Source organism: Mus musculus, chromosome 17, assembly GCF_000001635.26.
Source record: "Mus musculus strain C57BL/6J chromosome 17, GRCm38.p6 C57BL/6J".
Lineage (NCBI taxonomy): Eukaryota > Metazoa > Chordata > Mammalia > Rodentia > Muridae > Mus > Mus musculus.
Genome location: NC_000083.6, coordinates 86,983,778 through 87,009,886, shown reverse-complemented (window position 1 = coordinate 87,009,886; position 26,109 = coordinate 86,983,778). Strand labels below are relative to the sequence as shown.

Below are 26,109 nucleotides of genomic sequence, written 5' to 3'. Positions count from 1 at the left end.
TAATGCCAAGAGAGATGAGAACACATGTCCCTACAGTGATTTGTACATAAATTTTCCTAGCAGCATTATATCTAACCCCAAAGGGCAGTACAGCTCAGATGCACATCCACTGTTGGCTGGAGGAGTAAAATCGGCAGTATCTATACAAGGATGTGTGACCCACTGGTACGACTGGAGTGTCAGCACACACATGCCACACCATAGAGGAATCTTGGAAAGAGTATTCTAAGGGAAAGAAATCAGTAAGAGCATTCGTGTCACAGGTGCCCACTTACATGAAATACTCAGAGCAGGCAAATCCAGAGACATAAAATAACTCGGTTGCTTAGGGCGATGGGAAAGAGAAATGGAGACTTATTGCCAATAGGTGAATACTTTCTTTTTATAATGATTATAGTATTCTAAACATGATGCATTTAATAGGGAAAATACATACGTACACACATTTCATATATGCAGTTATGCATAAGATAAAATTATGTGCATTCTGGAAAGGCGTATAACTTGAAATGGCAGTTAGCTGTGGGGAAAGGACTCAGGAGCTGTGATAAGAGGATATGTTTGTTGTTACCGTGCTGTTTTGTATTGTTTGCCTTTCACAGTGCACATGCAGTACCTTCCCAGAGGAATGACATTTGCATCTTCAAGGTTCTGTCATTTTTTTAAAAAGATTTATTTATTATTATGTATAAGTAGACTGTAGCTGTCTTCAGATGCACCAGAAGAGGGCATCAGGTCTCATTATGGGTGGTTGTGAGCCACCATGTGGTTGCTCATGCTGAACACAGGACCTTAAGAAGAGCAGTCAGTGCTCTTACCCGCTGAGCCATCTCACCAACCTGGTTCTGTCATTTTGAGCTGATTATGTTAAATGAATGAAAATTATATGTGTAGCATCAATTTGTTCAAGTGCTTGTGTGGTTTCTAGCTCTTAACGACATAATCTGCCAATGACGTATGTGTTGTGTCTTGCAGAGTTACATCTATTTGGGAGAATAGTCTTCAGATCACTACAATTTCTAGTTTCACAGGAGCGTGGCTTGGAGCATTTCCTATTCCACTGGATTGGGAAAGACCGTGGCAGGTTGGTTTCAAAGACTTTAACAAAATGCGTGTTGGCCCAGCAGTAGGAAAGCCGGTGAAGAAAGCTGGATGTGATGCAAGGTATTCATTGCTGACAAGATGAGGGAAGGCAGAGCAGTCTAGGTGACAGCTCACGGGACCTGACCCAGTGCCATAGGCGCCCATGTTGGCTGCCATCTACTATCCAGCTGCTTCTTCTGTATGCAAACGTGAATGCTTCTTTTTAAAACTCTGTGTGCGTGCGTGTGTGTGTGTGTGTGTGTCTCTCGTATGCATGTGTGTACTTATGTGTGTGCTTATGCATTTATCGTGTGAAGGTTAGAGGTTGGCATCCAGTGTCTTCTGTGGCTCACATTTTCATTTTGAGACAATCTCTCACTCTGCTGGAGATTACGTAGCTAGGCTGTTTAACCGTCATATCTCTGGGATCCTCCTGTCTTCACCTTCTCGCACTGAGATCACAAATGTGTATCACCGTGGCTTTTCACATGGCTGCTGGTGATCCAAACTCAGGATCTTGCAGAGCAGTCACACCCTGGCCCCTGTTCTTAAACTTAGCTTATTTTCCAATACATGCAGAAATGCTTCTCCTCCTCCTCCTCCTCCTTCTCCTTCTTCTTTTCTTAAGTTATTACACTTCTAATCTTAGATTGTATATTCTTATCTAGGTTGATGGCCACATTGAATACTTACCTTGAAATATATTAAAAAGCATATTGCGAAGTAATTTTTTAAAAAAGCTTTGCCACGTCTTTATTTATTTTATGTGTGCATGTCTGTGGGTGCATGCATGCTAGAGTGCGAGAGTGGACATCAGAATAGGTTCTTGCCTTCCACCAAGTGTGTTTTATAACCAGCAAGCAGGTTATTGGGTTTAGCAGCAGGTGCCTTTACCCACTGGGCTGTCCTGTCAGCTCCCAGCATAATTTTAAAAATAAAGGCAAGTGATTTGAGAGGAAGCCTGACAGTACACTGACAGTACACTGAGCCATACCCCCACCTTTGGTGCTTTGACGCAAGAGCTCATGGCTTAGCTCACAACCTTGAGCTTGTTCTGTCATCCAGACCGGCCTGAAACTTAGGCCCCTTACTCCTCCTTTGCCATTGGTACAAAGCTCATGTGTCACCACCCAGCATCGTTATCTCAGTTTTTAAAATATGGTTGTTTTGAGACAGTATCTTAGGTAGCCCAGGCTAGCCTTGAATTCATTTTGTATTTGAGGAAGGCCTTGAACTCCTGATCCTCATACTTTTTGTTCCCTAGTTTTGGAAATTATAGATATATGTTAGCATGCTCTAGTATTTTCTGTTGTTGTGATAAGCCACTGACCAAAAGCAGCGTAGGGGAGGATAAGCAGCTTTATGTGGCTCACACTCCAGGCTGTGGTCCATCAGGGAGGAAGGTCAGGGAGGAACTTGAGGCAGGACCTTGATGGAATACTCTTTGATGTCTTGCTTGTTTCTAGGCTTAAGCTTAGCTAGCTTATGGGATGGTGCTACCCACAGTGGATGGGCCCTCCTGCATTGATTAACAATCAAGGTAGCCCCCACTGACATGTCCATAGGCCAGTCTAAACTGAGAAATCCCTCCGTTTAGTTTTGCTTTTCTTCTCAGATGACTCTATGCTGTGTCAGGTTGACAATTAAGACTAGCCAGGGCACTCCATACTTTGTCAACATAAGCACATCACTGTAATACCATAACCTTTCCTTTTTTTTTGTCCCCAAAATCCTGTTTCATTCATTTCTAACTGTTTTAGACTGTGCTTCTTTACTCTATAGTTATTTATAATGTAATAAACCTCACTGTGATCATCTCCCTTACTGCCAGTGCTTTACTGTAACGCACTGATAAGCACACTTGAGTCTACAGCAGCGTGAGTTTTCCCTGACACTTTCTCCTAAAAAGAACAGTGCTATTAAAAATGAATGTGCTTTTTTCCCAATATGAAGAGAATGTTTTTCTTGTCTCAAAGAGAAGATATATTTGCCTTTTACATTTAAGCTGTGTTTGTTAATAATTATAGAAAGTTACAATTAGCTTTTTTTTTTCACCTACTGGGTGAACACCATCATTTCTGTTCTGATGGTAATTTTTGCAGCCCATTCTCCATCCGTGCTGTTCATCATGTGCGTGTTTTTAATGCGTTTTCCTCTGAACTTTATATTATGGTGTTATTGTGTATTAGTGAAGAATTACATAACTGGAACATTAATTTTCTTAAACCATTTTTAATGAATGGGCATTTAGGTTGTTTTCAGTTCTCACTGGTAGTAGCATCAATTTTAAGCATCCTACTTAATCATATATCCACGTTTGCTGAAATCGTAAATTCCTAGGTAACAGATGGGTGGGACTGAATCTTTGATGCTCACTGACAGGACCTGAGTTTTCAGGTGAGCAGAGTGCCTGGTTTTAGGTGCATTTCTGTGCCTCACTTAGACGCTGTCTCTCCCACAGGGCTGCGCTTTCCTTTTGCTCTCAGTCAGTCTGCAGTCTGCCCTTTCTGACTGTCATGTGCAGGTCTGGGAAGGTGGGGGGACTGTGGTGGTTCTCTTGTCCTTGTGGAGGCTTTAGTGCATGAAGCAAGTCCGACCCCCACTTGGTGATCTAGCTGGCATCTCGCTTCATTCGACTGAAGAGTGCCAGCACTTAAGTTATTGAAAAGGGCACAGGAATTGTTTCGGACTACTAGACTCATGGCTTTCAGTTAGTATAATTAAATCTAAATAGAGAATGAGCTTTAGTGAGTTGATAAAATGTCAGTTTGTATATACATTGCCTATTTTATTGCATAAAAGTTTGATCTTACACGTTTAGAACGTTCTTACAAGATTACAAAAGTAGAAACTGAATTGTGGAAAGCAGATGTGCTGACTAAAGCATGTGTTTTAAGTTTGCTTAGAAGACATTAATTACAGTTCAGTTTTCCATTTTTAGATTATTTAGGCTTTTACTACTAATTTTTCTCCTCCAGTATTTACTTACAATAAAGAGTGAACTAGATTTAAATTAACATCTGATTTTTAAAACACTGTAGCTTTCCCTTGACTTATGGCATTGGGAGAAGGTGTGTCTTTGACGAAAGCTCACTTTGTAGCCCAGGCTTGCCTAGAATTCTGTAGGTAGCCAAGGCTGGTCTCAAACACTTGATCCTGTTTTCAGCAAATCCCATGTCCTGGGATTGCAGGCATGGGCCATCATGCCTGGCAGAACTGACTTTATCTTTGAAAGTGTGTGTAAGCATGCCTGGTACTGCACATGTAGAAGTCCGCTGACAGGCCTCAGTACCACTGCATACACCAGGCGAGCCTGCTCTTCTAGCTTCCAGGGATCTCCTGTCTGCGCTCCCATGGCCTAGGCTGGGCAACTGTGTGCAGCTTTCTGTGAGTTCTGGGGATCAGATGTCATTTTAGCACACTTCTGTGACAAGCCTCTTACCCACTGAGCTCCTCAATTAGGGACTTTACAGAGACTTTCTAATAAGCTAATTGGAAATTATTACCGGTGGTTAAAATATTTAAAAGATTTCATTTAGCTAGAATACACTGGCTGTTTAATTTTATTATTTTGGGGAGGGGATATTTTAAGTTAATGGTTGGCTTATTCACTAAGATCCTTTTAAAGTCTATTGTGTACTGCTCGGGGAAAGAATAAAGTTGACATTCCTCAGATTTATTCAGTTTCTTACCAGCCGCTTTTTGGTTGTTTTCACTTTTCATTTTCAGCAAACAAGGTTTTGTTGGGCTACTGTTATTTGCCAATACTCAAAACTGTACAGAACAAGACCTCACTGTGGTTAGTAACACTGACAGAGGCTGCCAGAAAGGCGGTGAATCAGATAGGGATAAGCATTTCATAAAGTGGAGGCTTTGCTAGAGCAGAACTTCGTAAGGAGATGGCCCTGTGCAAACGCTCCTGTTACAGACAGCATGTGCTGAAAAGAGAGCTTTTGGTCCTTTGTCCCCTGCAGCCTGATGCACACTTGATGTGTGTAAGCAAGCATCTCCGAGCTATGGTTCTCATATTTTAGAGACACAGGAACATCTGCTTTCTTTAAAAATACACATGCATGGACTCATAGGACCAAAACCTGTCTCATGTTTTAATGCTGTTTTCTCTACTCTGAACTCCAATTTGATTCTGTGTGGTGTTCCTGTGTCCAGGCATCAACTGTGTTCCATAATGACAGATCTCAAGTATACATTTAGTTTTCAGATGGATTCTTCATCAAGTGACAGAGATGGACCACTGAAAGTTAATGTCAATGAAAACTTATTTTCAACTTACCTGAGTGTTGAGTGATTTTAGTAGTTAGTGGTAGATGCTGAAAGGTCTGTGTGCATGACGAAAGACCTCTCTGTGTAGAAGGCAGGAAAGGTGGCCACAGAAGGTAGGAGGCCACCTCCCACCCCGCTGTGTTCTGTGACATGCTCCGCTGACAGTACATTGAGCACACACAAGTGCAAGCTTCACTGTTTTTACTGAGTTCTTGTTGCTCTCTGTCTTGGTCCGTCTGCTGGCACCCCTTACCTGACTTCCTTTCCTTTTGTTCTTTTTGTATTTTGTTAAACAAGCTTATTGAGTTACTTGAATTTCATACCATGTTCAATTCTGTCTCACGTTTCAGATAATAATAGAACATAGTATCATTTGTAGGTCTCTGTGTACCAGGTATGGGTCTGGTACTATGCCAGAGGTAATGTAATCAGGACTATAGAGCAAGCTAGATCTTATTCCTGTTATTACCCACCACAAAGGCAGTGTGGGACGGAGGGAGGAAACACACTGTGTGCAGTCACTTGATAGCAAGAGGAAGATCTGGGGTTCAAACCAGAGCTCCACCTGCACGGAGGAGACTGCAAGAAACCTCTGTGTTTGTTTCTTTATTTAAAGCCAGAGCTTTTGTTCTCTTCAGAATAGCTTAAGTATTAAATTGCGTTCCTTTCCCACATTGTTTCTTCTAAATGTCATGATCACTCTGGTGATGTCTGTATTTTTAGACCAAAATCTTAATAAATTTGCAGGAACATATTTAAAGCTAATTTATAGTGTTTTTGTCTGAAAAATGCATGCTTTTTCTTCCCTGTGTGTGCACACATGTATGTAGCATGTGGCCATAGGAAGATAACAGGTATGCACTATCACTTTCTGACTTATTCTACTTGTTTGTTTGTTTGTTTGTTTGTTTGTTTGTGGATATCTGTGCACATATCTCTGTGTGTGCCCATGGAGACCAAAAGTGGTATTGGGTACCTTAGCTGGAATTGCAGTGTGTGTGCGCCTCCAGATGTGGGTGCCATCAGAGGAAATAGGAGAAATGAATGAACCTGCAGAGGAGGAATTATTCTCTTTTCTGATACAAAGGAAGGTTAGCCCAGGCTAGCCAGTCCTATGTCTCTCATAGGCTACTTCTCAGTGGTTTGTTCATTGTGTTGATTTTCATCTGCATGACTGTTAGAACCTATCTGACAAAGCTGGTGCCTTCAGGTGGTCACTCACATTTCCTTTCAGTTTGGTCTTGAATGCTTTGCTAGGTACTCCTAGTGTAGATGCTGCGGTCTGGGTACTCCTAGTGTAGATGCTGCAGTCCAGTACAGGAACACACACATGAGCGATGACCATCTGCTCTCTGGATCTGGTTTGCTGATTGTGAATGGACACTGACCTGCATTTACCCTGACCTCTCTCCAGCAAAGAACTCATAGTTAGAAACCTGTTAGTCGTGGAGCAGTGAATCTGTGGTCAGGACTCCTGTCAAAGTCAGTAAATTCGTCTGAGCATACGCATGCACACACAAGTTAGCCTGGCCAGGAAAGTCTCTCAGGAAAGTCCTGCCACAGTCCTGTCTGCAGAATTAGCTGACATGAGCACATCTTTAATCCAGACCATCTTCTGTTAAATACTAGTTTTTCCCAATCTTGAGCCATGTAAAGTGTACATTATCATTTAGCTTAATATTGTATAATCCCTTTGGTAAGGGAAATACCAATTTCCCTAAAACCACACAAGTCTTCAGTCAGTCAGACCTGTGACCTGTTTTACCCTCTACTCTGGCATTTTGCAGTAAGTAACCAATTCAGTTATAATCCTATGACTTCTAGTTTCAAATTATGCAAGAATTTGTTGCATCTGTGATTTTTAAAAACGAATGTTTCATAAATATTGATTTTTCTATTCTGGTAAAACTGGAGACAGGAATCATAGATTTTTTTTATACTTATATTTATTATTGCCATGTGTGTGTGTGTGTGTGTGTGTGTGTGTGTGTGTGTGTGAGTGCCTGCAGGTAACAGGGTTTGTAACAAAGCACAGAATGGCTACATGGCTTGCCAGAGACAACATGCTTGGTAACCACAAAGCCAAGATTCAAATCCAGTCTGCCAAAACCCAAAACCAGTGATCTCCATCACTGTTGCACCTTAGGAAAGCACACTGGAGAGCTAGTACCTGTGTGACTCTGCTGAACATTTCCTTTCCCAAGACAACAGGAGAGTTTCTTCCCAAAGCCAAAGGGGACATATTCTTTTGTTGCATTTTAAAAATTCTCTTTTGCTAACGTACTTATTTTACGTGTTTTGTCTGCATGTATGTCTATGTATAGCATGCATGCAGCATGTCCACAGAGGACAGAAAGGGGTGCTGGATCAGGACTGAAGTTCCAGATGGTCGTGAGCCGCCATGTGGGTGCTGGGAGTCACTCAGGTCCTCTGGAAGAGCAGCAGTGCTCTTCACTGTGACCCATCTGCCCTGGCCATGCTGTTCTTTCAAACAGTCCACAGCTTATATGTCTAAAAGTGCTTTTTGCCTTATAAAGCTATTTTATTTCTTTAAAAAACTACTACACATTTCATTTGCCCAAATTCTATGCTAGGTAATATAAAGTCTTTATTAATTTTTATTACTTTGAGAAAACTGGCCTTTCTTGGTTCAAGTGATAAATCCACAGTCACTTGATTTATAGGAAGGACCATAAATGGTGCCCTAAAAGCAAGGCTTTTCTTTTTTTTTTTTTTTTTTTTTTTCTTTTTCAGGATGGGGAGGGGAGAGTTTGGGATTGATTGAGTTGGATTTTTATTTTCCTTTTTGGTGTCTTGTTTTTGAAATAGTATCTTGCCCTGTAGCCCAGGCTGGCCTCAGACTCATGGTGAGCCTCCTTCGTTGGTTACCCTGCCAGCCTCTGAAGTACAAGGTCACAGGAGTGCAGCAGAGTGGGTTCTGTGAGAGAAAGCCTTGTTTTGCTGCTGTGCCAACTGATTTCATCTGTGAGGAGGGCACCTCAGTTGAGGAAATGCTTCTATTAGATCACCCTAAAGACAGACTTGGAGGGCATTTTCTTAATTAGTAATCAATGTGGGAGAGTCCAGCCCATTGTGGGTGGTGCCACCCTGGGCTGGTGGTCCCTAATTCTATAAGAAAGCAGGCTGAGCACACCAGGAGAAGCAAGCACTCCTCCATGCCTTTGCATTAGCTCCTGCCTCCAGGTTCCTCCCATTTGAGTTCTTGTCTAGACTGCCTTAGATGACCATCAGTGATGTGGAAGCATGAGCCAAAAAAAACCCTTTCTTTGGTCCCCAAGTTGCTTTTGAATTCTGTGTGTCATTGCAGCATAGTAACCCTAAAACCACATCATGGTTGGCTTCGATTTACCCATCCTTCTCCTGACTGCTGGCATGGGAGGCGAATGCATTATGCATAACTAGGATGCTGGCTTTTCACCTGATGGAGCCACTCATCTTTTAAAATAGGGTTTTCCTTTGATACCCTTACTAATTTTATCTACTTGCATTGCATTATTATATTGTTATGTAACATGAGATGTTTCTTCTATTGAGTTATTTTTAAGAAACATTTGAAACTAAAGAAACTAGATAAAATGATGTCACTTTGGTGGCAAATCCTTGTGAATGGCTTTCTTAATATGAATGTTTTTGTTTTCAATTTCCTGTTTTCCTTACATAAAACAATAATTATATGTAGCTATTTCAGCTTATCATAATTTGGAGAAATATTTATATCTGCAACTGAACTAGCTAATAGATACTACAGATTTTTAATGTGGCATAAAGAAAATAAAAATACTATCTGTGAAACAAGGAAATTTTTGAGTGGAAAACTTAAGGTCTCATTAAAATATAATTAAACGAGGCTGACTGGCTAAGTCAGGCAGACTTCTGTGCTGTGGTGTGGTTTAAACATCTTACAACAGTCAGAAAAGAGAATTGGCAACAGTAAAGGACTTGTGCATTGCATGGCAGGAGACACAGCAGCACCTAGCAGGCTTTACACACAAAGCCTGGGGCATCACTAGGGAATCATTTGAAAAGTTAAAACATTTTATTTTGCTGATAACAGGGATTTCTGAGTTTTATATAACAGTGAATTATTAAGGCTGAGTGGTCCAAGCCTTACCTCCTAATAGGAGGAAAACACTGGAAAAAGAATTTGCTTCATTTCATGTTCTTTGGAAGTGAAGTATGGCAAGTGTCTAAAGAATGTGTGCAAATGTATGTGTGTGTGTTTGAGAATAGTGAACCATACCGAAGTCAGAGTGATTCAAACAGAACTTGGTACCCCAAGTCAGAATGTGGCTGGGACCCATAAGGATTGTTATTTCTCCCACACCCTGACTGACAGAGCTTTTTAGGGGGTGCAAGAGCTCACACATTGCCAGGGGTGAGCAGTCGCACAGCAGAGGAAAGGGGAATAAATAAAAACTCCTGAGGTAAGAAGTCCAGTGCTTTACATAAAACAGTAAACTACGCATCTCATTTTATTATGACCCCATCCGTCAGGAGGGGATGCTGTTGAAGGAACAATCATTTAAAAACAACAACCAACAAACCAGCATTTAATTTGGTATTTAAAACCAATAATTAAAAATCAAACGGAAGCAGTGTCTAAAGTAACTAAGATAATTTATAACAAATAGCATGAACTCAAGCTCTACGTATGTAATATGATAAATCACCACGAGGAAGCTACGTGTACCTGTAAGGACAGATAAGGGCATACATTAGCAAAGTAAGTGCTGTAAGATTTCAAGATTTCCCTAAAAATTTTAAAGGGCTTTAGAACAAATTTTCTATGCAAACACTAACCAATTATAACTTTCTGAATGTTCTTTCACACATGACCTTATTTGAAGCAGTGTGCTCACTAACACAGTTCATGTTAATAAAATATTTTTGAAAAGTATTTTCTTTCCCAGATATTTCACTAGTTTGAAAGAGTTATTTCAGAGACTAGTCTGAATTTCTTCTGCAACCTAAGCCATTAATGAAGCTATATGCGTCTGAAAATAAGGCAGTGTCTCTATAATCTGCTCATGAATAGAAAACAAATCTTTGGTTTTCTGGTTAAAGTGGCAGAGAAGGTTTTGCAAAAAGAAATACTAAATAACAAACACAAAGAGCTCTTAACAAGCAATGGGAAACTCCGAGCCCCATCCAGGTAAATAGAGCACCTAAGGCACCTCAGGTTCGGGTGATGCAGCCGTCTGCGAGAGTTCACGTGGTCTATGTACAAGGTCTTACCATCTGGAGAAGGTGGAGGCCAGCCATGACTGCTGTCAGTCGGAGGAGAGTGCTCAGAGCTCATGAATGACTGGGACAAGAGGTTGTCCCCGTGATCAAACATGAGGAGACTGAGGTGACACCAGTGCACGTTCAGATTCTGAATCCGTTTCTCTTGGAGCAGGAAAGTCCTTGACTTAAACTCATTGCCAACACCAAGTGTCAAGGGTTTCACAGATGTGGATTTGAAGAAAAGAACAAGCCATCAAATCTCCACAGGCAACTTGGAAACGAATAATACTTTACTGTCTTGGTTCCTTCAGATCATAGGTTTGACAACTTAGCTCATGTTAACTATACAGTTTCTTCCAATTCTATCTAAAAACAGACCAAAACTAAATGGGAAAATTACAGAAGTCCCATTTGAGCATACATAAGGCCATGATATACTTAATGTGAACCACCACTGCCTGAAGACATACTGTGCCCACTTCCAGGAGAACACTCTTGTCCAGTAGACTGTCCACTACCAAGTGGGGAGTGTGGTGCTTATATTTTAAAAACTCCTACAAAGCTCACATGCAAGACAGTACATCTAGATTTGTGACTGGTATGAACATTTAAGGCTGTCATTTTCAAGTATAAATGTTTAGTGTTCCATTACCCAATCTGTGCAATACACAAAGCTTAAGCACAAACCATGGAAGATAACAGAAGCTTGCTAAAGACAAGTCGTAGTTTAAGCAACTGCAAATTTGAACCTAAAGAAGGCTGGTAAGAATGCCTGGGTTAGAATCTGCTTCCCTCCACTGCAGGAGGTGGTTCCCATGGGAGCTTTGTCTACACTACTGTCTGTTGCATGGCATTTAGAATAAGGCAGATCCATAGCAGACCGAAGAAGAAAGCCAAATGAGGTTCCAGCCAGTTAGTAAGATGGTTTGCCTGCAGTACACTTTGATGGCCTATTCCCCGGAGAAGGGTTAGAAATGGCTGCGGTACACCAAATAAGCTTTACAAAGGAGCATGAAAGTTTGTTTCCAAGACGTTCCACACATACCCTGTCTGTGGCATTACAAAGAAAAGTCACCATTATTATCTCTGGCTTAGTGAAATGTAGCGTGGCTGGAGGAAGGGTCTTGGGAAGGCAGCAGTGCTCTGCTCGCCTCTCACTAGGTGTGTGCGTAAGCTGTGGGTTGTGCCTTCTGCTGTGGATGTGCTAGCTGCAGCTCCAAGCGGACATCAGTTTTACTATGGAAGCAGATATCCACAAATCCCACAGGACGCGCTTAGATTCCAGGTCTTCCCTCTGACACGACTGAGAGTTTCTGAGAATCGGTCAGCCTATACACTTACTTCATTTGATGTATACAGCCAATGTGGGAATTAGAAAATGGCCAACTAATTCAGAGAGCTAAACTGAGTTCAGGATTATGGCAAACTATGACCCAATTTTTAAACGTTACTTTAGCATGTATTTCATGCAATTTGGATAACATCAAACTAAAATCTACAGTTGCCAGAAGCCTTGTTACTGTTTAATGCACATTAACTAAAATGTGTACATTTTTAGTGTTCATGATCAAAGCAGTTATGATCTATTCAACTTGGCATTCTTTAAGAAAGCACACTAAGCTTCACTATAGAAAGGTTTGTGTTACACTTCATTTGTGCTCAAGTATAATAAAGCATCGGTTGGTTTAGATCTCAATTCTTTCCTCAGGTGTGGCCCATCTCCTGTACACTCGGAGCGACCTTTGGCTACGTGGCTGGCCTGGTTATCTCGCCACTCTGGATCTACTGGAATAGAAAGCAGCTTACATACAAGAACAATTAAGAGGAGAAAGGAGAGAAGTTATTTCTCTGTGCAGATTCCATAAGGGCTGTGCAGAAGTTACATGGTCCAAGCCGGGCAGTCCATTTACAGCACTGTTGTTTTCTAAATGTCATTTCAACATGATGTGATTGTAGCTTTTTAACTATGAAACCCCTGAGAGATTGTACCTTCTAGTTGAAATAAAGTATTTATAGTAGATTGTGGCTTCAGATGCTGTTCGCTGCCGCTTAGACCTTTCTGAAACATTCTCAATGAACTCTGTAGAATGCTGAGGACAGGTTCCCTCCCTCCTCAAGTTAAACTGCTTCACTGTAAGAGGTCAGGATAGCGCTGTAGCATTTCAAATGCTTTCTGGGAGAAATGGACAGTTTCCTTGGCCACTAAAGATGTTTCTCACGTAATCAAACAACAGTTTATACATCTTGATCCTATTCTTTTTTTTACTGTGTGTTTCTTTGGAGTTAAAATGGCTATGATAGCCTCATCAAACACAGTCTTCAAACCCTTCTGGGTTAAAGCTGAACACTCCACATAGCAGCATGCACCTATCTGGGAAGGAGGGAAAAAGCCACAGTTACATCAAGGTTTTATACAACTCAGTAACAACACGTTAAAAATATAGCTATATAGAAAGAACCTTATTATGCATCTTCACAATTCCCAGAGGGAGACGGTTGTTAAAATACTAGTGTATGGCCTTCTGGATTTCTTTATGGAAAACTCATTCATCAAATATTAGATAATCGATATATGTTAAGGTCCTGGGGACATGTCAAGGTGTCCTACTGTGTGGCCAGAAAAGGTATACAGAGTAGACACTGGTGATTGCTGGGACAAAGAGCAGCGGGAAACAGGAGGAGGGTGAAGGCCGAACAGTGAGGGGTCCTGAGGAGTTCAAACCCGAGACTGATGCGGGAGATGCTTGCCATATCTAAGATGCAGTTAAAAAGCCAAGGGTAGGCAAGAACACTGCTTTCCCTGTGTAGACCTTAGTCGTTTCCTTGACTGGTTGACTGTCAGGGTTGCTGGGCTGCTCCATCCCTTAATTTATCTCCCTGGCTTCTTCAGTCTACACATTCCCTTCTGGCACTCTAAACTCTGTGCTCACTCCTTTACGGTCTCCTAAGAGCACGGTAGGGTCTTAACGTGTTCTACTGGGTTGTTAGACCTGCCGAGTAAGAAAACACAATTTCTTTTGTTTGCTGGCTTGCTTTTTGAGACAGTTTCCCTATGTAGCCCTGGCTGTCCTCAAACTTACTCTATAGACCAGCTAGCCTTGAACTCACAGAGCTCCACCTTCCTCTGCCCCCTGAGTGCTGAAATTAAAGGCCTATGCCCCTATGCCTAGCTAGAACACACAGTTTCTATTCTTTCTCCTTGGAGTTTCCTCAGACTTGGTGACTTCGGATGAATGTTCTTAGCACTTTTCCACTAGGGTCTATGCCATCTTCTGATTAAATCATTTTATGGTTAATGCCCTACACAGCAATCTGATTACTAATATCCAGTGTAATAGCACGTATTTATGTACTGAGATAACCTGCATTTATAACTTTTGCTTTTATGCATTTAGAAATTACTCCTTTCTCCAAGATTATAAAATCAACGCGAGGAATTCCTGGAGTTGGTGAAATCATTTCTCTTTCCTTGGGGAAATGCTGTCCTCCAGAAAGTTCTCTCGCTTCTTCCTATCTCCTCATAACACAGTTTAAAAGACCTTATTAGATTGCACTTACACAAAAATCCTACTAAAGCCAAAACAGGAAAAATAAAAAAAGAATTAGAGGAATTCAGTAATCTTATAGTCAGTCATATGAAGTGGAAAAGAATCTACCTTTGGGGTAAGGAATAATGTAAATTTAATTAAAAGGCATTATATGTATCTAAATATTTTGTAGAAAACTACCCATAATTTTCTCTGTAACCATAGATTTACATTGTTACCTAATGTCACTTCAACTGCACCTGCAGGCGTGTAAGCTGAAAGCAGAGCCTAATTTGGCACAGTACAAATGTTTAAATAATTAAGAAGGATGTGAAGTCTCCGCCTCTGCCTCGGCTACCTCCTACAGGTGCCTTTAAAGTCATAGTTGTCAGCTTAGCACAGGTGGACAAACATTCAAGCTGGAAGCTCAGCTCTGCCATTTTTTACTGAAAAGTCTCTGGCTCCTGTTACTTAAAGGGTCCCATTCTTTCTTGTCTACAGCCAGGGAAGCAGACCTTCCTCGTGTCAGTGCAGAGCTGATGGGGGTCTGAGAGAGAAACACTCAATAGGGCTGGGACCTGAGGCACAGCAGTGCTCTAGCCTAGCCCTCATCTTCACATCTGCGTTAAGCCCAGCAGGGATTCATTACCTCTTTTGCTAGTTTCTGTCCTTGTTCCACACAGACAGGTTTTTCTTTCATGTCATTCAGTCTTGCTAAAGTTTTGGGGTCATCTCGGAGATCAATCTAATTAAGAAAGATCAATAATGTCCTATAATATGTATTTTAAAAGAAACCAATGCATATAGTCCCATTTAGTCTTCACATATTAAAAAAATACACAAAATAAGATTTTAAAGATACAAATACAATTTGGGGGAATTATTTTAATGTAGAAGTAGGAGAGGAATTGCCCATTTGAAACTTACTTAACACATCACTTGCTAGTCACAGGGTCTTGCTTGAGAGCAATCCCTCCTAGCTAACTATAGACCTTCTTAAATGAGTAAAATCAAAGCAGACACACCTGAGTTCCTATTAACAAGAAGGGGACGTTTGGCGCATATTCCTTTAGCTCTGGTACCCACTCTTCCTTTACATTTTGAAACGAGGCTGGATTTACCACGGAGAAGCATATGAGGAAGACGTCAGTCATGGGGTAAGATAAAGGCCTCAGACGATCATAGTCTTCCTGTGGGGGGGGGGGGGGGGAGGGAAAGTCATTATTTATACTTACCGGTCCACAGATTAATAGCGATAACTATGTTAGATTACAGGGTCAAAAGAACAACCAGGAATGTATCTGTCTCTCTGTGAAGTGAGGTGATTCCACTTGGCTTTGGTTTTCTTCCTTTTTTTCAATAATAATTTAAAAAAATAATACAATTAACAAATCAAATAAAAATGAAGAAAACAGAGGGCTGTGGTGCACACTGCTATAACTCCAGCATTCTGGGGGCGAAGAGAGATGAGGAATTCAGTCAGCCTGGGCTACACAGTGAGATCCCATAGCAAAACATACAAAGAAACACACACACGGGGGCAGGAGGCAATACACTGTGACTCCTGTAGCTCTCACTGACAAGTCTGCACAGAGAACCGAGGCGGGCTCTACACTTAAGTATTCTACTATAATAACATACACTGAAATGTACCGCAAGTATTACAGTAGTACAGGCCTTGACCAACATGGTCTCATGGACTTCATCCTTAAAACTGGATGACTCACATACAGACATGGAAGGAAAAGAACCTGTAAGGACGGACAGCCATAGTAAAGATGCTAGGCTTTAAACTGGGGGCTGGAGTGCGGGGCAGTGCCAGGGTTTGTTGGTGGTGGTTTTGGTTTGGTTCTTTGTTTTTTGTTTTTGGGTTTGTTTGGTTGGTTTTTTTTTCATGTATACTCCCAGAACTGCAGACATTCTTATAGCTACACATGTGATCAAACGATGCCTTCTGCTCTGTGACTACCTTGTGTGGTCTGTCTTGGCAAACTTTCCACACCCACCAAAATATGCTAGACTGTTGTATGGGTTAAACAGCTGCTTCATGACTCTCTTCCTGATAGGTGCTTCAGTCGCTGCCACAAAATGCAGCGACTAACTCATTGTGCATGGACTGTTTTACGTGACACAATACATTCTAGCAAGAGAATGGAGTCAGGGGTCCATTTCTGCCATGGCTGGAGGCGTCTGGTTTCATGGAAACTGGTTTTGGTATAGACCACCTTCTTAAATGACCCACTTCACTACTAGAACAATATAAACATGGAGCTATGAGAGTAATTTCAAAGATGCATTTAGTTTCTGCCTCATTATTTTCCTACTGAAGTACATTCCTTTCATGTCACCTGACACTTTTCTCACCATAATTTTCAATTCCAGCAACTCTCATTTTCCTTGCGAGGGATCAGTTCCAAACTCCCTGTGATATCAAAATCAGCAGCCGCTCCAAGCCCCTTCTTTAATATGGTGCTGTTACTTATATGTAACCTAGACACCCTTGTATACATCTTAAATTGCTGATACATTGTTTATAGTACCCAGTAAAACACAAAGAGTTGTCTTATTATATTTCTTAGTGTCCTGGCTAGTTTTTTTTTTTTCAAACATTTATTTATTTTTATTATATGTAAGTACACTGTAGTTGTTTTCAGACCCTCCAGAAGAGGGAGTCAGATCTCATTACGGATGGTTGTGAGCCACCATGTGGTTGCTGGGATTTGAACTTTGGACCTTCAGAAGAGCAGTTGGGTGCTCTTACCCACTGAGCCATCTCACCAGCCCTCCTGGCTAGTTTTAAGCCAGCTTCACCAAGCTAGGGTCACTGGATGGGAGGGAGCCTCAATTAAGAAAATGCCTAAAATGGTGCTGTTGGACATTTTCTTAATTAGTGACTGATGGGACCATCCCTTGGCTGGTGGTCCTGGGTTCTATAAGAAAGGCTGAGCAAGCCATGAGGAGCAAGCCAGCAAGCAGCCCTCCTCCATAGCCTCTACATCACCTCCTGCCTCCAGATCCCTGCCCTGCTTAAAATCCTGTCCTGGCTTGCTTCCGTGATGAGCAGCAATAGTAAAATGTGAGCCAAATAAACTCTTTGCTCCCCAACATGCATTTTGGTCACAGTGTTTCACTGCAGCACTAGAAACTCTAAGTAAGACACTTGGGAAATAAGAGCAGGATAAAGATCTGCACATGCTATGTATATTTTCACTAAATGTTTTCAATCCACAGTTGGTTGAAATTTCATAGTTGGCTATGAAATCTGTAGACACGAACGAAGGGCAGAGTGTGTAAAGTGGAACTTGTTACGCAGTGTGTATATCTCTCTCTGTGTCTCGTCGATTTAGTCTTTCCAATGACAATGTACTCTAGGCAGCTTTATTCATGTTGCTGACAGTAACTCTATAGTCAGGACAATAGGAAAATGCCATCCCCCACCTCCATGATCTTTATGTTTCTCCTTCCTTCCTTCTTTCTTCTTTTTTTTTTTTTTCATGTGCATGGGTGTTTTGCCTGTATATACCTAATGCCCACCAAGCCAGGGAAGGTGTCAGATGCCCTGGGTCTGTAGTTACACATAGCTTTGAGCCAGCATGTAGATGCTCTACAAGAACCACTATTGCTCTTAACCGCCAAGCCATCTTTCCAGGCCAAGCCTTTACGTTCAGTGTGGAAGTCGCTACTTGCATTTAACTACCTCTGTGCCCTGGGTTTAGAAGTCAGGCCATAGGCAGTAGTGTGGTTAAGTGCCCAGTTTGTTGCTCTTGTGCTGTCCTCCTTTAACTCCTTCTCCTACTCTGGTTATTTTCGGGAAGTAGTGAGGGACTGCTAGGGAAGGGTAAGAGACCCAGGGAGAAAGGAGGACAAGAGATGACCGTTGGGAGGGTGGATACAACCAAAATATAAATAACTGTATGTATGGAAATGTCACAACAAAACATGATTTTCAAGTATAATGTGTGGGGGCTGGCGAGCTGGCTCAGGGGTTAAAAGCGCTTGTTGCTCCTGCAGGGGACCCAGGTTCCATTCTCAGTCCCCACACAGCAGCTCCAAGCCACCTGCAACTCCAGTCCCAAGGGATGGGCCACTCTCTTCTGACCTCTGAGGGTACTAGGTACGCATGCGGTACACAAACATACATGCAGGCAGAAATCCCTACACGTAAAATAAATCTAAAACAAACTGCACAAACCTGTTCTGGAAGAGCAGCTGGAGGGCTAAGTAGTGTGCACTGAGTGCACACTCAGCAGCCTCGTGAGGGCAGGCAGCACAGAGGAGGGTAGGAAGGCAGCCCACACTTCACCACCCCATCCGCCACTCCAGGCTTCTGCGCAAACCAGCGTTTAGATTTCCAATTCTCACAGACACAAAACTACGGGGATTACCCCCCAAGATGACAAGGTGTGAATAAGGGGGTGCACTGAAGTGCCCAGCACCCACCTAGAGCATGGCAGGACTCCTACCAGCTCTAACAGACCTCCCCAACTCCCCAGCAATCCTCCGATGCGCCCCAAAGCCCCGTGCCCCTGGCTTTATCTCCCAGCAGCTATGGAGAAGTTTCTTTACTGAGAAATAAAATTTCCTACACTCTCATCAGAACACCGACACGACAGCAGAGTCTCAAGGGCAAATGCTTTCCTGATGGACAGGAGAACAGTTTGTCATCACGGAATTAACTGGGCACTTTGGAACGCAACCCGCTTAAGACAATTGGAAACAGGAAAGAAGTACATGTAGTTTTTAAGTGTGCCAAGTTGCATATTCACTTGTAGCCAAGTATACTTCATCAGGGAAAGAGAGCTGTGTGCTCCTTCTTTGGAGGGCTGCGAAAAGAAAGAGTAGTCGAACTCAAATTCCCTAGAAATGTTTAGTCACATTAATCCAGCTTGATTTCTTTCATAACCAGGGTTAATCAGGCCTCATTTTCCCCAGTGACAGACATGTGGACATGAGGGAGGACAATCGGATCAAACCTTTCTAGGGATCTATGCAATTGCATTTTTTTGTTGTTGTTAGAACAATTACATGCAGGGAGCTAGGGCCTTAAAAACAGATGGAAGTTGAAAGTTTGCACAGAACTTGTTGGAGTAAATGACGCCTCTTCAGCCTGGACCACCTAAAATGAACTGCTGCTTCCTGCCATCCTGGGCTATTTGAGAATGAGGTCTCTCCTGCTTTCATCCAACTGAGTAATTAGAAGGCTAATAATAGAGAGCAAATTATCCCTCGTGCATACTGTAGCCAGCATCACATAAAACTGCTTCTTCCCATTGCACCGTGTTTACAAGAACGCCAGGTAAGCCGGTGGGTCTTCCAGTAAGGAGAACTGCGGAGCCTCATCTCAGGCTAGAAACCACAAACAGAACACGTGAGAGTTTCACGTACCAGCCCTTACTTTTAAACGACCGAGTGTCCAAGTCAGAGCTCTCAACCAAGTCTCCTGTGTCCTCCTAATTAGCAAACCAATTGTATATATTAGTTTTAATTTGTAACGTAGGTGCTTAAACATTTAACTAGAACATTCATTCTCGGGAGCACAGCTAAGTGTCGTAAAGGGTAACTAGCCACCATCAAAATACTGAATTTCGTTCACAGGACTTTCGGGCTGCCAAGGGGATCCTCTAGCTTCCTACCAGCCGCCTATATACCACAGAGGTTTCCATTTTTAGAAACCCACATTCTGCTAGCTTATTGAGTGGGTTTTGCATTACTGAAAACCAGAACTGATAAAAATTATTATCCACTTAGCACATGACAAGAATCACAGACAAGAGAAGATGCGTGTTCCGAGAGAAAGAGAGACCATCAGGAATGACCGTGAGCTAAAGCGGGTGCCCTGTCTGAGACTCAGGCACACAGGCCCAGCCGGCAGGGCCATGGGCCTTCACCCCTCGGTGGGATTCTTATTCCCTGCATGCAGCCCTGGGCATTCCCTCCCATATGGCTGGTCTTTGAATCTGTTTAAAATCTACATCCAAAGTACAAATACCTGTCACTGATACTGGACAACCTGCCTCTGCTACTCCAAAGCCCTCAGCAAATACTTGTTCAGATTACACTTCATGAAGATGTCCTAAGGATACACACTCACAAATAAAGGACTTAACTGTGCCTTCTGGAGTTTATAATTTAGTTGGAGAAGTCAAGACATACATAGAAAAGGATGATCATAAACAACAACAGGACAGAGTAGAGGCTGGAACGGGTAAATAGATAAACTCCAAGCCAGATTCAACAGCCCCAAGGTGCTTGGGATCGCTCTATAAACAGGGACATGAAGAAAGGACACGACTCAAAACCCAATTTACCAAATATGTTCAAAACGTTCACAAAGGTCTCTTACAACAGATATATGTTTAAAACTCAGGCAATGATGTTTGATGAACAAGTATCTCACTAGGGCTTTGAAAACCAGAAAGCCACATCCCTGAAGGGATGAAACTATAGACTGCCCCACAAACACACAAAAAGTGAGTCCCAAGGTAGACTGCATGGGTGGGAGGTGACACTCAAATGTCAAAAGGCCCTGGCTCTTAGTGCATGGCAAGGCAGACAAGTTGGCGAACTCATGATTACAAGTCAGAGTGCTGTATGTGCCAACGTGCTGAGGAGGAGATGCCAATAAGAGGCTTCTCAGAGCGTGCATGTGAGTCAGACCCTAATCTGGAGCAGACTGCACACATACAGGGAGTGTGGCCTTGGCCAAGCCTCTTACTTCTGGGACCCTCAGTGAAGTGGGAGGTGGTCAGTGACAAGTGCTTCAAAGGCCAGAAACTGCTGTTGCCAGAAACTACACTCCCCAGTCACCTGGGATATAGCCCATTACCAAAGTCCACAAGCTTCCCGCTGTGAAGGAGAGAAAGTGGGGCCAGAGGACTAATTCTTTCAGCCAAACCCCAGCCTTCTAAGTCCAAGACAGCTGCTGATTATTCTTGGAGCTAGAAAAACTAACAAGCCCTGACAACTGTGGCTCTGCTATACAAAGAGCCCTGACAGCTGTGGCTCGGCTATACACAGGAAGCAACTGTCCCTTCCAGTCGCTGTCCCTCTCTGAAACATGTTTCAATTGAGAACCCCAAAATAGGCACCCTGCCCCGTGGAAACAGCCCAGCCCTCAAAGGGTGCTATGCAAGGCCAAGCAGGCTCAGGCTCTGTGTTAACAATAGCATCTGAAACTTTGTTTCCTTTGTGTCGTGTCACTGTCACTTTTGAGTTTCTTTCCTATTGAACTGTGTCAAACAAAAATAACAATTTTTTTTTTTACCTTAATGAGTGGTAGAGCACTTGCTTGGCATGAACAAAGTGATACTGGGTTAGATTCTTCATTACCATAAACAAATGAACTCAAGAGTAACTCTAGGGGGTGCTGGGGAGATGGCTCAGCACTACACATACACACTACTCTTTCGGAGGCGCAGGGTTTGGTTCCCAGAACAGGTGCCAGGCAGCTTACAATGGCTCCAGGAGGGGGTGATGCCTCTATCCTCTCCGCAGACACCTGTACTCATATGTGCATGTCACCCCACTCCCGACTACACTCACATCACTAACAATAAACCTTCATCTTAAAATAAATAAATAAATAAATAAATAAATAAATAAATAAATAAATGGGTGGCGTTGGGGCTGGGTAGCTCAGTGGTGGAACGCTCCCTCTGAATGTGCCTAGCTCAGGTGCAATCCCCAGCACTGTGAACAATAACAACACCTTGTTTTCTCAGAGAACCTGGGTCGAGTCCCCTTGCCCCTTGGATCAATCTGGTTCAAAGCCCCCCACTGATGAGTCTCCCAAGCCCACCCACTTACCTCCTACCACCTCCCTCACCTGGAGACTAAAGGAAATTTGGGGAGGAGAAATAATATTGAGAGTGCGATAAATTCTTAAGCAATTATTATTTCAAAACCATGTTGCATATTTGGTCTTTTCTCTTCCTACCTTTTTTCCACCTTCATTTTAGTTATGAAATCGTATTTATAAGTCATGGGCCTGATTAGCTCTAGGCAAAGAATTACTGAACTTGAAGGCTTGCATTCTGACTTCTAAAGTGTTTCATCGTGTGTGTGTGTGTGTGTGTGTGTGTGTGAGAGAGAGAGAGAGAGAGAGAGAGAGAGAGAGAGAGAGAGAGAGAGAGAGGAGAGAGAGAGAGAGAATTAGTTAACAAGTCAGTCTCTCCCATTAATTTAACAATTACTTTAGACAAAAGTTGTTGGCTTTCCCATCAATACCTTCTTTGTGGCCACCTGACTGATCATAGCCCCAAAAGGACAGGAAAAGTACATGACGTGGGTCAGAAGGACAACCAGCAAGGACCCTCATAGAACTGTACTTCCTCTCTCTAAAAGGAGGGGACTGAACAAGCCATCAGGTCCCCACATCTCTGCCTTTCACTCTGGGAGTAGCCTTAGGAGAAGACTTATATTCTTAGATAAAACTCGTCTTGGGCGGGGTTCTGTTTCATCTAAACTGACCCCATAAGGCAGAGGCTCGAGACCCAGTCAAATCAGGCCCTCCGTCCAGCAGGCTTCCTTTCCCCATTGGCGGAGAGGCAGTAAACACAGCGTACATATGTTGAGAGGAGAGAGCCGGACAAGTGCTTTCCGCTCTTCTTGCAGATCGGCCTGACTTTCCAAAAAAAGATAAGCCACAGCCTTGCGGCCAGTGCTCTCTTTTGTGCAGGGTGAGGTGACGCCCCTGACTGGGGAGGTCTTGGAGCTGAAATTCTACACTGTTAGGAGCTATAATTACAAGCCACTTTTACTAAAACAGAGGTCAGCTGGCCTCCAGCACCAGGAACGGAGTTAAATGCCAGCTTACTCTCCTGGGTGGATGCCTTGCCTGACCTGCCGGCAGGAAATTCATGTTGTTGGGATCATTCACTCTGACATATGCCTGGCAACAATGTGGCGTACACACTAGTGAGAGCAGGTGCGAGTCCGCCTTCCTGCTCTTCTGCAGAAAATGAGGGGCTTTTGTCTAGGCAAGGCGACTCTGTCTGGCGAATGCTCTGGAACCTGGGAGTTGCTTTTGATTGCCCAAGTGAAAATGGGATCTCTCCAGGCGTTCTGAAATCTCTCTTCTGGATCCCAGGCAACTGCTTGCCTATCGGCATTTTGAAATACGGAAACAACTTAGCAGTTACACAACTCTAGGGCCTGCCACGACTGAATATATTAGCATAAATGATTCACTTTAAAAGCACCATTTAAAGAAAATGTCTAGGAAGGTAATCTCAATGTAAACTGAATTTTGTTCAAAGCATTGAAACATCACAGGCCGGTCCGCCATTGCCCAAGGTCACGGGCTTCTTGCAATATTCCTCTTAGCATCCAAATGGCCAATAAAAACATGATTATGCCAGTCACTTCAGTGACTGTTGTTGCATTTATGGTAATTACAGGTACCTGATTATGAAGTTATGATTCCAGGAATATTCCCACCCCAGGAGCCTAGGAATTTAGTACTGAAATAAATAACTTTGAGATGGCTTGCTTTCCCGGAGCCGTCCCTCATACTCGTAGAGTGTTAAATGTTGACTTAAAATCATGACCCTAGAGCCCTTGTATCACCGATAGAGTTCACATGAGCATAAACAGAAGAGAAGCTTTTGCTATAAATGGGAGCAGGGAGCCGAGTCTGTTGAAGCTTGGTGTTGAGAGAAGTTGTCCCCTGCAGGAATGGTACCCAGCACAGACGGGGGTCAGTGCCAGGAAGGGAATGGCCCAGGAACTAGGAAAAGGGTTAAATGGAAAGATGGATTCTGTCAGAGAGAACCTGAGGTCTGAGAGCAGGTTACAGGCCAGCCACAAGGCCTGATGGTCACGGATGCCCCTGGGAAGACCATGGGCACAGAGAGCTGAGCAGGGAGTCAGCTTGGATCGCTGGAGGTGGGAGGATCACACACAGAACTGGACATTCCAAAAAATTGAAGGTCAGCAGCGACCCAAGACAGGCTCTCACTGGATGCTGGAGAACAAAGATGGTGGCGTGGATTAAGTGGAGGCACCCCAGAAAACTCGTGGCTTCTCAAGTCAAGAGGCACCTCAGGCTGGGGGGCAGGTTAGACATGGGGTTCTCGGTAGCACTTGTAGAAGGGTGGCTGGTTGGTTTTACAGAGCAGAGGGACACTGGAGGGAGCAAACCGTTAGGGAGGACACTGGGGGCCAGGGTTGGGGGCCAGTGTTGGCCGTGCTGAGCAGAGACATCTCCTGGGTAGCTCCGGACAGAATTCTGTATTCGAAAGCCCCTTCTTGGCCTAATCAGAACCTCACGAAGTTGACAACACTGAACTAAATTCACTTCTCAAATCTGCAGCTCGGGAGTGTGCTGCCTCAATAAAAGAAACTGCTGCGCACTCCATCTACCCAAGTGAGAAATCCAGAAATCCTCAGTAGCAGCTCCAATGCACACAGGAGTCCAAGCACAGGGCTCCAGTTGGCGGACCACTCAGGAGGCTCACACCCCTTCCCTCTCCGCACTGCTCCCCACCCCCCCCCACCACCCCTCCGCGGCAGCACCTACTCACTCCGTGAGCTTTGGTCTATAAATCATTTCATCTGACAGATCTCAGCTAGATGCCACTTCAGATCTCTCATCCCACTCTCTGTACTCCGCTTTGGACACTTTTTTTTTTTTTGGTCTCTTTTCTATTTGTCTCCCCCTCAGGGCTCCCCGAGAGCAGGCCCACAGGGCCTGGTATCAGGTATCTGCTGGTGGGAGGTGCATCCAGGAAGTTACCTGCAGCCAGGTCTCAGGTAGCCTCCACTGTGCTAGCCGGAGCTAGAGAAAGTGTTTTAGCTCCTTGAACTCTCAAGTGGCATGCTAATTTGTTCGATTGCTATTGTCACTTTTCAGGAGGGACCAAAGTGGCTCCTGAGAACAGGGCTATTTCTCTGCTGAACGAAGTTCAGTCTAAGTTCACTCAGCCCAGGAGCTGCACAGGACATACTCCCAGCATCTTGGTACCTACCACAGCCTTGACATCAATTTGACATTCATGTGGCTGAGATGAAGAGGATATTGTCTGCCCAGCATCCTTGTTCTCTCCTTCTTTCCAGACCTCTGACTCAGTTAGACCCTTGGCCCTGGGGAGCGTGAGCCCATGCTGGGCTAGAGAAGGGCCATACATACGTGGGATGAGCTAAGTGGCGACTTCTACCACTGCTTCTGGGTCTTGTATGGGCGCATGACCTAAGCTATCCAATCAGAAAGAAGCAATACTTGTGCACTCCAAAATGTTCTTGCCTCTGCTGCTGCTCCCTTGACACGCCTCTGTCCCTCTCCCCATCTCTGCAGTGTGTGGAGTGAGGCCAGAATGTGCTCAGCCATGGGTCAGTGTCCTGCCTGTGTCCCTATTCACCTCCAGTTCTAAAGGAGCATGGGGAGTCTTTAGAGGAAGTCCAATTCGGTATATGTGACAACTTAGTCACAGAAGCTGTGCCTACCCGCAGGACTTTTCCTTGTTATTATCCCTTAATAACACAGTAGCATAACTATCCACTGTGTCAGGCACTGTAAGAAACCCAGAGATGACAGAAAGCACACTGAGAATGCAGCTCAGTGAGTAGAGTGCTCGCTTAGCATCCCAGAAGCCCTGGGGTACCTCACCAGTGTCATATAAGCCATTTGTAGTGCACATGCCTGTGTGCTCGGCCCTCGGGAGACAGAGTCAAGGGCATCAGAATTGCTCTATGCACTTCTTCCACGCTCTGGAGCACGGCTTACCTCCTGGCATGTCTAAGGCACTCCCTCCTACCCCATGCTGAATTACTTCCTCCAGCTCTGACCTTGCTGTACTGTGATGATTTCCGTGCGGTCCTGTGTGCGGTCCTGCAGCCCTGGTCTTGGGGAGGCTACCTGAGTCTTGCTTTCACTGGGCTTCACCATCACCCCAGTGATAGGGCTGCTTCCACCTTACTGATGAGGAAACAGAGGCTCGAGGAAACTTTGTCACTTGTAAGCTACAAGCTTATC

General features: G+C 43.6%; 2 protein-coding genes across 2 annotated transcripts in view; one reads left to right on the top strand and one right to left on the bottom strand.

Moving 5' to 3' along the window:
• Window positions 1-12,628, top strand: part of Pigf (phosphatidylinositol glycan anchor biosynthesis, class F) — a 28,143-nt gene extending 15,515 nt beyond the window's left edge. Inside the window, exons 5-6 of the mRNA NM_008838.1 lie at window positions 976-1,084; window positions 12,320-12,628. Coding sequence (NP_032864.1) covers window positions 976-1,084; window positions 12,320-12,433 — 223 coding nt within the window. The 3' untranslated portion in view covers window positions 12,434-12,628. The remainder of the gene's footprint in view (window positions 1-975; window positions 1,085-12,319) is intronic.
• Window positions 9,818-26,109, bottom strand: part of Rhoq (ras homolog family member Q) — a 36,959-nt gene continuing 20,667 nt past the window's right edge. Inside the window, exons 3-5 of the mRNA NM_145491.2 lie at window positions 15,164-15,328; window positions 14,788-14,883; window positions 9,818-12,982 (exon numbers count right to left, since the gene is read on the bottom strand). Coding sequence (NP_663466.2) covers window positions 12,827-12,982; window positions 14,788-14,883; window positions 15,164-15,328 — 417 coding nt within the window. The 3' untranslated portion in view covers window positions 9,818-12,826. The remainder of the gene's footprint in view (window positions 12,983-14,787; window positions 14,884-15,163; window positions 15,329-26,109) is intronic.